The following is a 14299-nucleotide window of genomic DNA, read 5'->3' on the forward strand; positions in this document are numbered from 1 at the left end:
ACAGTTCAAAGTTTACTGTGATGTTTCTGTTCAACGCTAATGATAAAATTAAAATCATAAAAAACTTAACTTTTTAACACATTTATTTAAAAAATTCTAAATTGGTATTGCACACACAGGCGTATTACTATTAGCCTAATATGCAGAAGTCATTAGCCTGATATGCAGAAGTCAAGCGGCACAACATGCACTTTTCTCCTAAATAACTTGTGAAATATATACTTCAACTACACAGGTGTTAGGAATGTGCTGTCAAGGCCTGATCATGAGATAGTCGTTGATGGAACCAAGATTGCACTCAAAATTCAAAGCAGCCAAGCACCCCCTGGTATTTCAAAGTCTTCATCTTCAGAAGTGCGTCCAGATTGTAATGATTCTAACTCCTTTGTCCTTGTCAGTCGGGTGAGTGTGTCATAAACTTTAGTGTGAATTTATCTAGGTTTTGCATGTTCATGAATAAAGACCAATAAAGATGATTGATTAAGAGTTTTCTTTGAATAACATCAAGTTAAAAATTATGTGCTTTATCCTCTTCTTTTTCACCAATTATCAAAAGCTGTAATCGAGTCAATTTGGGAAGAGTCAGAGTTGGGGTCAAGTCACTTGAGTCAAGTTTTTTTGTCATGAGTCATTTTACATTTACACTTTTCATTACAAAGAATATAAACAATACTGATAAGGCTTAGTTAAGTAGGTTCTTATAGTTGATATCATAATGATTGAACATTTACGGTACTAAATAACCATAAAGATTAAAGATGACCTACAAAATGTTCAATGCATTATTTTGTGTCATAATGTTAGTCTATATCAGTGTTAAGTTCCAGTCCTGGGGTAGATTTCACAAAGAATAGTCCTAACTCTTAGGACTAGTGCTAGGACTTTTCAGGGATGATTACAAACTTAAGGCTAGTCCTAAGTTTCTCGTCCTAGTCCCAACGCGAGATAAGACTACTCTTAACTCTTTGTGAAATCGACCCCTGATGTTGGATTTCAAATTCTAGACCAATTATTTTGCTCATGTGACTGAAGTCTGATTCACCAAAATTTATACTTTGTCCTGGACTTTAGACTTGCAGCACTACCAAACACTTCACTTACTTATTCTGTGTTTGTTTGCAGTAACTAAATCATGATAGAATGTAATTTGCATTCCAAGAAGGGTTATTATAAAATGATTGTGCCCTAAAAATAAAAACCTTTACAGAATGACATCCACAAAGATACAGAAATGAGAGCAGAACAGAAACAAGAATGTCAATATGGTGACGACAAGATGAAACTCAGAATGAGATTAACAAGTGCCTCAGGGGATACACAGCAAGGGGGACAACGCAATGCAGCCTTCTTTGTTCCACAGGGTGACTCACAACATACATCACGAGAGAAAAAAATGAAAGTTGATCCTACAAACCAAGTAAGGAAACTTCAAATTATTGAACCAAACACATCAGCCCAACAAAAAATTCACAAACAAGTGTATTGCATATTGCTGTAGCACTTTTGAGCAAAAACATTTTTATAATCTGCATTTATTTCAAATTCTGTTCGAGATTTAGATTTTTGTTAGATTAAATAGTGTTTGAGATACATGTAGGTCTTGCTCTCGATCGTGCTTCTTTTTGCAACCAGAGTAAAAAACTTGATAATGACTTTACTGGTGGCTAGTACTGTATATTTGACACACAAAAGTTATACACAATACAATGCAACATCATCCTGTGACTTCGCCTGCAAGGCGAATCGGGTTCCAAACGAGAATTTTGATTAAAATATATTTTTGGAAACTAAAGATTATTATAGGAATGTAATACTTTTTGTCTGAAATTGACGCATTTGTGACCATTACCAAATTTAATAATCAGACAATCAAAGTCATTTAAACACATTGTGCAGACTTTCAATCAACGTGCTGTCTTCCGACGCGACTCGTTAATTGCACTGTGGTGGCACATGTTGGATTAATCCAACAGTTTGCCATTAGGGGGGTTTGCCCTTTCAACATCATTTGAATGGAGAAATACAAACTGTAATGGAGAAATTAAAATTTGCCGTTTCAACCCTTGTGATGTGAAATAGAATTTTTTCTAAATTTGCTGCCTTCCGACGCGACTCGTTATTGGCACTGGTGACGGCACATGTTGGATTAATCACACAGTTTGCCATTAGGGGGGTTTGCCCTTTGAACATTATCATTTGAATGGAGAAATACAGACTGTAATGGAGAAATTACAATTTGCCGTTTCAACCCTCATGATGTAAAATAGAAATTTTTCAAAATTTTCAGGAACTACAATGTAGTTTAGCTGATTCGCCCCGCGAAACAAGGCAAAATATAAGTGGTCAATGTCCCATTCGCACCGCGAAACAAGGCAACATATAAGTGGTCAACGTCCCATAGCTTGAGGTCTTCTATTCAATTTCTACTCCCGATCCCCTTTGCCAAGTCTGCTTCTCTTTTCCCTGCATTTCTTGTATACTTATAAGTTGTATGCTTTGACTCGGATTATTTCAGGAACCGTTGACAAGGCAAGATCACTATCCTCATGATACTGATGAAGATTTGTATGGGGCAAGAGGCGAAACCAAGGTATAAACACAATTGACCACATTTGTTTTCACCATATTAACCATCTATAGGTTGTATATGTAACACATTGTACGTTATACTATAATATTGAACTTAAGCTCCATTATTTTTCGGAGGGGATGGTGGGGGAAGTGAACCTGCTCTCTCAAGTTTTAAAAGCTATCTATGTAAGCGCCAAATTATTTTCAAGGGGTGCTGGACTAGACTGTACTTTAACAGCGCCACCAACTTTTATCAGTCTACTTCAGTATAATCTATTTTTATTTTTTGGGTGTCATTCCAAGGTAAGCCTTGCATGTCTACTTCACTAAAATCGATTACTGCACTGATCACAAAAAGCCCATAGCAGAGTGCAGAGAGCTAGTTCTTCTTTGATGATTTATGCTAGGATAGTTTAATAAATGGAATTGGCTTTGTGGCATACATGTAGGTTCTTCTAAGACTAAGTTCTACTCAGAATTAAAAGTTTCTATCATAGGAAATGCTTTTGAATGATGATAATAATAATAATAGTGAAAGACATTTATAGTGCTCTTACACGAGGTACCACAGTGCTTTACAAGAAACTATACAATAAGCAAATAAATAATGGCACTGACAAATGGAAAACAGTCAAAGCAATCAGTCATTGAACAGGAAAGTTTTGAGATGTTTCTTGAAAACTGCAAGTGACTCCGCGGAACGAATTTGATGAGGGAGACGGTTCCAAAGGCGCAGAGCATGTGCGTAAAAAGCACGATCCCCAGCAGCGGAATGCACCTTTGGAACTGCCAAGAGTGTACTGTCTGAACCAGAGCGAAGGCCAGGCTTCCAGGTTGGTAAATCTTGATGAGACTGGTGAGGTACATGTATGTAGGAGCGGTATTGTGAAGACATTTGTATACAATGGTGAGAATCTTGAAAACAATACGTTGATGGACTGGGAGCCAGTGAAGTTGATGGAGAAGTGGTGTGACGTGGTCGTATTTACGACACTTAAAAATCAGTTTGGCAGCCCGGTTTTGGACGCCCTGAAGACGTTTGGTGTCAGATGATGCAATCCCATGTATCTATGAGTTAGAATAGTCGAGTCTTGACGCGACGACTGCCCGAACTGCCTTCTCGCACGTTGAATTGTCGATAAATGGCCTTATGCGTTCAATATTGCGTAGATGGTAGTGGAGCGAGCGACAAAGAGAAGACACATGATGGTTCATTTTCAGAGCAGAGTCAAACTCCACGCCAAGGTTTCGAACAGTAGTGGAAGGTGCAATGATCTCGTTGTTGATCCGAAGTGAAATGTTTGCCAGTTTTGGAAGAGCGCAGGGATTAGGGACGACCATGAACTGAGTTTTGCTGCAGTTAAGTTTCAGCATGTTGTGACCCATCCACCTCTGTAGGTCCGTAATGCACTCTGACAATGACGATAGACCAGCTTCGATGGAATTATGACTCTGGGGGTCGACTGCAATGAATAGTTGCACATCGTCCGAATAGGAATGGTATTGCACGTCCTCATGCTGCTTGATTATGTTGGCGATTGGACTGGTGTACATGGTGAACAGTTGTGGGCCAGTAACAGAGCCTTGTCAAGTCAAGTGATTAGGGTTCTGAAAGATCATTCATGACTTTAACCCTGGTAACCCGATTGCTGAGGTATGATCTAAGCCATGACACAGGACTGTCGGAGAAGCCGAGTTCCATAGACAGGCGCTGAAGAAGTATGGCATGGTCGATGGAATCAAACACTGCAGACAGGTCAAGGAACACCATCAAGACAGCTAACTTCTTATCAAGGGCCTCAATGATGTTACTTTTTACTGCAATGAGAGCTGTCTCTGTGCTGTGTGCGCTCCGGTATGCAGATTGGTGTTCTGCAATGAGATCGTTATGAGCCAGGTGATCAGATAATTCATGCAGTACGACCTTCTCGAGAATCTTTGACAAGAAGGGCACGTTCGATACAGGTCTGTAGTTATTGAGATTATTTTGGTCCTGGTTTGTTTTTTTGATGAGTGGTGTCACAATGGCAACCTTCCAGGCAGAAGGAATGACACACAATGATAACGATGAATTGATGATGGATGTAATGAATGGCAGTACAGTGTTGATATTTTCCTTCAGTAGCCCAATAGTAACAGGCTGGAAACTTGAAAGTTCATTGAGTGGTGGGTTGATGCTGGGTACAGGTGGATGATTCTCCAGGCCAGCTATAACAAGGCTATGTCTGAACTTCTGTACTTTGTCTTTGAAGAAGCCAGAGAATCTGTTGCTCAGCGCCTTCGTGGAAGGAGAGGCAGGTATGACAGGTGGCACTTTCAGCAGTGTATTGAGCACTCGATATGCAGCTAGTTTTTTATGATATATGAATGAGTTTGGTAAATTTACACACAATTGAATGCTAGCCTTGCAGCCGGAAGCAGTTAAAAATTTTGGGTGTGCAGCAGGTGCACACACATGTGGCACCGATGAGAGACTTGAACTCGTCTGGTAAGGACTCGGACAACAGGGAATTCTTAACCAACACTGATTAGAGCAGCTTGCTCCAAAGTGAAAGCAGACACACTGTCTTTTGCCAAAAAAAAAACATTCTTCCAAGTTATGTAAAGTTGTTATTATTAAAATTTGTAAACCATCATTTTTAGTGGATTAAAATGATAATGATTAAAATAGCCTGAACAATTAAGATCTTTTTGTTAAATACTGCCACAATACTTTGTGTAGCTCCGATATGCGAGGTAGCCGGATATCCAAGTTTTTGTGAAACCGTGTAGCTTTTTATGAGATCAAGTTATACTTTCTGTGTGGATACAATGGAAATTAAGTATGCTGCAACCATGTGCCATGTAAAACGTTTACCGTATAGTGTTCCCGAAAGTATGCATTGAAAGAGTAGAGGGCAGGCTTATGATAACTGAAGGGTGCTACATAGTAATTTTTTGTGATTTAAAGTTTATCTTTGTTTGTTTAGGTATCATTTGATGCACAAAGTCGTTACGCTCCCCCTGGTCGAGGAACACAACATCGTACTGACTCGAGTAATCAAAGAGGAAGTGATGACATGTATGGTAAAGATGAACATCACCAGGTAAAGGGTTAAAGATTACTTGGCAACATTGCCTACTCAACCCCACATCAAACACAAGGAAATGTTTCTGGTATCTGGGCACCCCCTGGGAGGCAACGGACACCAACTTTTTCCAACGGATATCCATGGCCAATAGAAAACATGACAAATAAAAACATCAAGTGCTTGTTTGCATATCCTCTCGATAACCAGTTCTATGGTAAAATCTTATATTTTATGGAGATTGCAATGTCTAATTCTCATCAACTTTTGATATGATGAAATGGGGCACATCTCAAAACTTGTCCAGCTTTTACTTTCATAACTCTTGGTTTTATGTGGAAATTTTGACACAAAATGTCAATTTTCCCATTGGACCAGTGTAGCAACTTGCCTGCCAGAATACTGAAAGAATGTACCAGGTCACAGTTATTGTAAACAAGGTTCACAATGGTCTATAATATTAAACTGTAGCTCAAATGTTTTTGGCGGGATGGTGAGGGAAGTGAACATGCTCTCTCAAGTTTTGAACGCCATCAATGTGAGTGCCGAATTATTTTAAGGGTGTGGTGGACTAGACTGTATGTAAAAACAGCGCCGCCAACTTTCATCAGTCTAGTTTATTGTATTTATTTTTATTGTTTGGACGTCATTCCAGGGAAGGCGTTGAGTGCCTACTTTACTAAAATTTACTGAACTGATCACAAGAAGCCCATAGTAGAGTGCAGAGAGCTAGTTCCTCTTTGATGATTTGTGCTAGAACAGTTAAATAAATGGACTTAGCTTTGTGACATACATGTAGGTTCTTCAAAATAATAGTAATAACATGCATTTATATGGCGCTTAATACCAGGTTTCTAAGCGCTGAACAAGAAGTGTATGAAAACAAAAAATGACAATTAAAAGTAGGATAAAATAGCAGAAACGATGGATTTAAATAAGTGTGTTTTTAGAGCGGTTTTAAATGAGTCCAGTGTAGGGGAGGCACGGATGTGAACAGGAAGATTGTTCCAAAGATTGGGAGTGGTGATTAAAAGGAGCGGTTTCCATAGCGAGTGCGGGGGATAGGACCAGAGTTGAATTCCAGTTTGGCAGTAGATGATGATTGGAGAACATGAGTTGTAGACTAAGTTCATCTCTGAATTAAAAGTTTCTATCATAGGAAATGCTTGTGAACAATGATATATGCATGAGCTCGGTAAAATTACACACAATTGAATCCTAGCCTTGCAGCCCGAAGGAGTTAAAACATTGGGTGTGCAGCAGGCACACACATGTGGCACCGATGAGAGACTTTGACTCGACTGGTAAGGACTCGGACAACAGGGAACTCTAAACCAACACTGATTAGAGCAGCTTGCTCCACAGTGAAAGCAGACACACTGTCTTTTGCAAAAAAAAACACATTCTTCCAAGTTATGTAAAGTTGTTATTATTAAAATTTGTAAACCATCATTTTTAGTGGATTAAAATGATAATGATTAAAATAGCACGAACAATTAAGATCTTTTTGTTAAATACTGCCACAATACTTTGTGTAGCTCCGATATGCGAGGTAGCCGGATGTCCAAGTTTTTGTGAAACCGTGTAGCTTTTTATGAGATCAAGTTATACTTTCTGTGTGGATACAATGGAAATTAAGTATGCTGCAACCATGTGCCATGTAAAACGTTTACCGTATAGTGTTCCCGAAAGTATGCATTGAAAGAGTAGAGGGCAGGCTTATGATAACTGAAGGGTGCTACATAGTAATTTTTTGTGATTTAAAGTTTATCTTTGTTTGTTTAGGTATCATTTGATGCACAAAGTCGTTACGCTCCCCCTGGTCGAGGAACTCAACATCGTACCGACTCGAGTAATCGAAGAGGAAGTGATGACATGTATGGTACAGATGAACATCACCAGGTAAAGGGTTAAAGATTACTTGCCAACATTGCCTACCCAACCCCACATCAAACACAAGGAAATGTTTCTGGTATCTGGGCACCCCCTGGGAGGCAACGGACACCTACTTTTTCCAAGGATATCCATGGCCAATAGAAAACATGACAAATAAAAACATCAAGTGCTTGTTTGCATATCCTCTCGATAACCAGTTCTATGGGGGGGGTACCCAACCAATTTGACATGCCGGAGCAGAAACTCCCCTTCACCCAAGCAAATAACCTTTCAGGTAATTCTTTCTTGCCCAATGCTCCACATCCGTATGGACTGTAAAAAGGGCAACCCCGTTTCAGCCCTAGGAGTAGGTGGCAACGGCCTCTAGAAAAAAAATCGCTGTAGCCCACACCTTGAAGTGGTCTTCAAGCCTTTTGTGTCTTGCGACGTGCATAACAAAAATTTAAAAAAATGTGTTGGAAATTGCCACTTTTGATCACAGTGCTTTGGGTGTAAATAACCAACAGGTTGGAAAAGCAGACACCATCAAACAAGATCAGCAGATGAAAAAACATCCAGGAGCAGCACAAAGGAAAAATCAAGATTCTTCTTTCAAAACAGATAGTGGCATCAAAAAGGTAACCTTTTCAATTTTAAGAAAGTAAAATATGATGATGCACAAAATAAGATTGGTATTTGAGTTTTGGGGTATTGAAGTGAACAATGCACCAGCTATGTTTCTTGATTTATTGGAATAGACCATATTGAATATGACGTCACCGTTCAAATATCTGCCCTACAACTTGGCGTCTGTGCCAGTGCATGTGCCTTAGAAATCAAACCGGGAACGCTGCGTGCTTCATTGATGTAAGCGTTTAGACTTTCATAGCAAAAAAGGGTTATTCCATATGGTCTGTAACTCGGATGGATCTTCTTTTTGTGTGTTTTAATTCCTAAAAGTTTGAACCCACAACTATAAACTATATCATCTGTTTCTTGTAAAGAATATTTTTCATCACCTTTGGCACTTTGTTGACAGGAAAACTTACAAGATGATCCAGAGGAAGATGAACCAGAGGAAGATGAGCAACTGATTGAAGTGACTGGCTTCAAACAGTCCACAGATGATGAGGCCATTGGACTCTATTTTGAGAACGGTCGTAAATCTGGAGGAGGGGAAATAGAGAAGACGGAGAGAGATTCAAAGACTGGTGCCATCAGAATTACCTTCAAGGACCAATCAGGTTAGTGTTATCTTGTTAATCATGAAATGTTTCTACGTGAAGATGAGTGAAAAACTCAAGGTAATCCATTCACCTTTTAAATAATATCAATTTGTGTCCGTTATCAATTGTTGAATTCTAGTTACTTCTAAAGTGGCTGTGAGCAAGCACAAGCTATTAGGCGACACACTGAAAGTCAAACTCATCACCAAGAAGAAACATCGTCCACTTCCAATCGAGGCACGATGTCTGTTTCTAGAAGGTATACCAGATGGCTGCTCCTCTGAGCATGTGACGCTCTTCATTGAAAATAGAGCATCCATGGAGGAGGAACCCAAAATCCAATATGGAGAGAAGCCCGGAACAGCTATTTGTACATTCCCACGTGATATCCCAGGTAAAATGGTTCTTTTCCAACCAAACTCTCAAATTGAATGTCAATAACTTTAAAATACTTGAAATATACCTACGTTGGAGATATTTGAATCAGTTTACCACCTACATCTGTCACATTAAGAGCTTTTGAATCATTTGTACAGTATGTTTAATGTACTTAGAATCCAGTGCCGGTGCATGCTTTCTATTAACTGTCAGTGTAAGAAAGGTGATAATCATGATAAGCAGTTCTAATATAGTGCTTTATTGTGCCAAAAAGTCAACTCCATGTGCTAGTTATTTTTATGCGGAGCCATGTTTTGTTCACTATAAGTTCATTCAGGTTTTTTTAATTTTTATAAAAACTAATTCTGAAAGTGAAAGTAAGTTTATGTGTTTAAATTTGCAATTTCTTGTTTTACATAGACCTGGAGAATGTAATCAGAAAAATTTCTCAGAGAAAACTGCAAGGTGCTTCAGTGAAGGCAGAGAAAGTTCATTATTCTGACGCCATCTTAGTGCAAGGTTTGATAGCTATTTGTATTCTTTTTTAAACTTCAATAATAACTACAGAAGTAATAACTACAAGGGAAACTGACCCGGGACTTTTTTTCAATGATTTGGGGTTGAACAAAGGAAAATCTTTGAATAAAAAGTTGCATCCCCTGAGGCAATTCCCTTGCTGCTGCTCCGCAGGTTTTCTTTGTGTGATCCTTTGCAGTTAATGTTGTATGGCCTCTGACTGGCACCCCGAACAAAGATATTGACAAAAAAGGGAGACCACAAACATAAAGGGAGTCCAAAACATAAGAATAGATAGCTCAGTTGGCGCTAAGCTGGTGGTTGTTGAGTCGAATCCCGCTCTTGTAAATTTTTCTTTGTTCATCCCGCAATCATTTTAACTTTAACCCAGTCCGTTTTCCTTGTGGTTTAATGTTCGATATTTGAAATAAAAAAGTTACCCTTTAAACAGCTACCTGAGCGGAATGTTTTCAACAGAAATTGTATTTTTACTTGTTTATTATGCACTTGTTCACCATTTTAATGTAATTTTGATATGTGTGTACTTCTGAACTTTTCGTAATTATCGATTAAAAAATCAGGCCCCTACCTAAAGGTTTTTGAAAAACTAAAAACACTTCTGCCGTTGAGAGTGGGCGTCAAAGGACAATGCTGCTGACGTCATTTGTGGGAGTTTGCTTCGATATACATCCACGCTGCAACAAAGCGGCTTTATCTACTTATGACATTTTGAGAGTGATTACAGAACGAGGCTTTTCGCAAATCTCGCAGAAAAGCTCTGGACAAGGCCATACAAAATTATTGTTTTTTTACACAATTGAAACCTATTTATAATCATATGATTCGATTTCCTTAGTCATCAAAAAAAATTTTAAGTGGAATTCAGCAAAGTTCACGACTTGACATTTTCGTTCAAGCAGGTCTTTAAGGTGATCCCCTGGCTGCCACTTCTCAGGTTCTATCGTAAAATTTGGGTGTGACTCCCTGAGTACTTGTACATGCAGATAACAGTTGTAAGGCTAACAGCTAACAACCCCAGAACAAAGATATAGACAAATAAGGCAGACTGCCAAGATAAGGCTAGATTGCTCAGTTGATACATGCCGGCACATTGATCCAGAGATCGTTGGTTTTAATCACGCTATATTCACTTTGTTCAACCCCAAATCTTAAAAAAAATTAACCAGTGCACATATTATGCGCGTGATGTTGCAAATTACTCTGGGCTCACAACCAAAATCTCGGCTTACACTTTTGGAGAGCGAATGCTGATTCCTGAATCATTTTGCATCATTACTCCCTGCTCTTTGGTAATAATCCATGTAAAACTTAAAGCCACTGGACTTTCAAAAGGCAAGACCCTTTTTCAACGGGTACTTACATTGCAAATGGGAAGCAACTGAATTTAAATGGTTAAAACAAAAAGGGGATCAAGACCAGGACAACCATGAGAGTCCTGTAATGAAGACATGTTTCTTGACTGCAATATTTGCTGCAATAACACTAATATTTTCCAGTGCACAGTTCTCAAAGCCTTTGTAACACAATTTATAGAGTCAGCAACATCATCTTAAATTGGGGTGGGATGTTCACCTTTCTCATGAGAGGTATTCTTTGGTCATAATACCTATGGGTTATCTTAATATTTTGAAGTGTAGGGATTCTTGAAAAGAATGAAAGAATTTGTTTTCTCGAATTTGCAATATCTTAAAAAACTTAATAAAGTGTATTAAAAATACAGATATATTAAGCTATTTTTTATTTGCTTCATTTCAGGAGTTCCACAAGATTTGGAAATGGTTGAGTTGTATTTCGACAACAAGAAGAAGAGCGGCGGCAGTGGAGTGAGAGAGGTACAACTAGGACCCATGGATGGACAGGCAATCGTCTACTTCGAAGACTGGAAGGGTATGTACATCATAAAATCAAATTGAGTTGTCAAATTACTATTAATTCTGCTGCTTTTACTTGATTGGCCATACTCTCTGAGTCGGGTCACAGAATCTTGAATGCAGTCTCAAACCTTTAGGCCTAGGTCAAAGTCTTTTGTTTGGCTCTTTGGCTTGACTGACAGTTAGGCTAACAATGATTTAGTTTGGCCCAGTACCCAAATCAGGAAAAGAATTTGGTATAATAGTCTTCCACAAGCAATCCCTGTGATTCTGCTTTGTGCTGAGCATTTGTAATTGATGATCAAAACACAATTTATAGGCATTGCTTTCAGCTTGTTCATTTATTTGTTAGACCTGAAATTTTGCTCTTATGTTTCACTCCTTCCTTTTCATTCCTGCAGTGGTTCAGGATGTTTTAAGAAAAGGTCATCATAAACTCAGTGGTAAAGATTTGCAGATTGAATCATATCATGACTTCCTGGGAAGACTGAGCCCGCTTGACGCCCCAACTCCACATATCCCTAAACCAGTGTCGATTAAAGTACAGGAATCTATTATGGATTTCCTATATGGGAAAGGTGCGAATACTAAGAAGAAGTTGCTGAAAGACTTGGCCAATGTGAAAGCCAATCTGCTGTGGCCAGATGGTTCTCAGAAGTCTCAAGCAAAACTAGAACCAGTAGTAGATGACTCCCAGCACCAATCATCATGGTTGAACTGGGAAAAGGAAGCTGTTGATGTTCTGACCGACTTCATGAGAGGATACAAAACAGCCAGAGTTCCAGTTCCGCAAACACTGTGGAAGGATGCTGCTGATAAACTGCAGAAGATGACTACAACTTGCTCGATGTTCACAGATACTCGACTTCATGAAGTGATACTGGTCGGAGAGCAACGAGATGTTGATGTCACTGAAGCAACAATCAATGACATCATCAAGAAGTTACAGAAGGAGGCTGACTATGATGCTGAGCAAACAAAAGAAGAAATCAACTGGGATTTGGAGAAGCTGCAGCTCTTTACCTTGTGTGGGATTAAACAGGAGATCGAAAAGCGTTTTCCAGCTCTGAAGATTACAGTTTTCAGCTCATATGGTAAAACTGGCATCACACTTGATGGAATAAGGAAAACCATCAAAGACGTGGAGCTAAAGATAAGGAGGATGATGGACAATTTAGAAAAGACAGAGTTCAAAGCCGGTAGTACTAAGGTACAATTTGTTCAGCTTGTTCCGGACAAAATTCATGAAATTCTAGGGTCACAGAATATTCATGCAGCATGCAGTGGATCAGATGATGGGAAGATCACAATACACGGTGCTACTACCAGAGATGTCAGGGAGGCTAAAGCATACATCGACAATGAAATAGATGAAGATACCATTGCAATCAAAGGACAGTCTGCTTTAGCTGTCCTACAAGGCCACGATGGGAAGAGACTTTTGGATTCAATCAACAAGCAAAAGTTCGTCGTGGCAGGCATCAGCCATGAACCAGGTATTTGTCAGCTCTCCATTCAAAAAAGCTTCTAATAACCAACCGTTAAACATTTTTTAATCGCTCTTGATTACAAATCCAGAAGAAATTATTGAGAGCTGTTTCATTTTTATTTGTCGCAATAATAAAAAGCACTTCAAAATAATCTTTATTCCTTGATGTTCAGATGAGTCATCTCATGACTCATTGGTTAATACGGCAAATAATTGAAGAAGCACTTACAAATGTATGATGGTAAATTGGTAAGATATGTACATATTATACAAATCTTGGCCTGACTTAAGTGTTACAAATTTTTCAGAAATGCCAACTAAACCACTTATTAACAAGCAGCGAAAGGTATTATTGCAGAAAATGTAAACTAAACATTCTATGATTTGAAATGTGATGACATCAAGTGAGGATAAAGGGAAAATACTGCCAACCAATTTATTTTAAACTTGTTGTGGCTAGCGCAAGCATTTACATATCATGATTTGACGTTATGTTTATTTGCAGGTGCCAAGTGTATTAAACTTGCAGGATTTAAGAGTAATTTGGATGAAACAAAGAACCACATCATGGATTTTCTCAAGAAAAATGTCATCATCAAAAGCACCATTCCCTCAAATAAGAGCAAAATATGCCTCATTACCACATATCATGGTCAGGAGTTGGAAAACTTGAGACAACAACATCAACAAAATCTTGTAGTGATCCAGCCACAGATGAGTGGAAGGAACAGAGGATTTATCATCCAGGGCAATGAGGAGGGTTTAGAAGCAATCCGCCAACTGATCACTTCACTCTTACAAGCGGTAAAAGAGAAACAGTATCCTGTATCCAAGACGGGCATGGCTAGACTGTTCCGTAAAGAGAAAGGCAAGAAATTCTTGGAGTCTGTCGAGAAAGAATTTCATTGTGTGATTACCACCGATTGCAACGAGGAGAGTGATGATGATGATGAAGACGAGGAGGGAGCTGGACATGCATCAACAGCCACTCAGATACTTTATAGTGTCACGCTACCAGGGAGCAGATGCAGGTTAAGAGTGTGTCAAGGAGACTTGACTAGGCAGCGAGTGGACTGCATTGTGAATGCTGCAAACGTTGAACTCAACCATATTGGAGGATTAGCTGCAGCCGTTCTTGAAGCAGGTTTGTAACTCTCATAAAAAACTCGAAATTTTTAAATGGGGTTTGCCTCAAATCCTATATAAGGTTTTTTTAGCTTTTCCTTTATTCCTGTCACTTTGTTATTTATTATTGTTATTTACCAGCCAAAAGGTAAATGTTTT

General features: G+C 38.9%; 1 protein-coding gene across 1 annotated transcript in view; it reads left to right on the forward strand.

Moving 5' to 3' along the window:
- Positions 1-213: 213 nt before the first annotated feature.
- The window catches only part of LOC117294715 (protein mono-ADP-ribosyltransferase PARP14-like), a gene marked incomplete at its 5' end in the record, with an annotated part of 29913 nt that continues 15827 nt past the window's right edge, over positions 214-14299 (forward strand). Inside the window, 11 exons of the mRNA XM_033777227.1 lie at positions 214-402; positions 1208-1417; positions 5541-5657; positions 7425-7541; positions 8042-8152; positions 8554-8758; positions 8880-9134; positions 9539-9637; positions 11411-11542; positions 11928-13022; positions 13521-14159. Of these exons, the coding sequence (XP_033633118.1) occupies positions 214-402; positions 1208-1417; positions 5541-5657; positions 7425-7541; positions 8042-8152; positions 8554-8758; positions 8880-9134; positions 9539-9637; positions 11411-11542; positions 11928-13022; positions 13521-14159 (3169 nt within the window). The remainder of the gene's footprint in view (positions 403-1207; positions 1418-5540; positions 5658-7424; positions 7542-8041; positions 8153-8553; positions 8759-8879; positions 9135-9538; positions 9638-11410; positions 11543-11927; positions 13023-13520; positions 14160-14299) is intronic.

Source organism: Asterias rubens, chromosome 9 (genome assembly GCF_902459465.1).
Source record: "Asterias rubens chromosome 9, eAstRub1.3, whole genome shotgun sequence".
NCBI lineage: Eukaryota > Metazoa > Echinodermata > Asteroidea > Forcipulatida > Asteriidae > Asterias > Asterias rubens.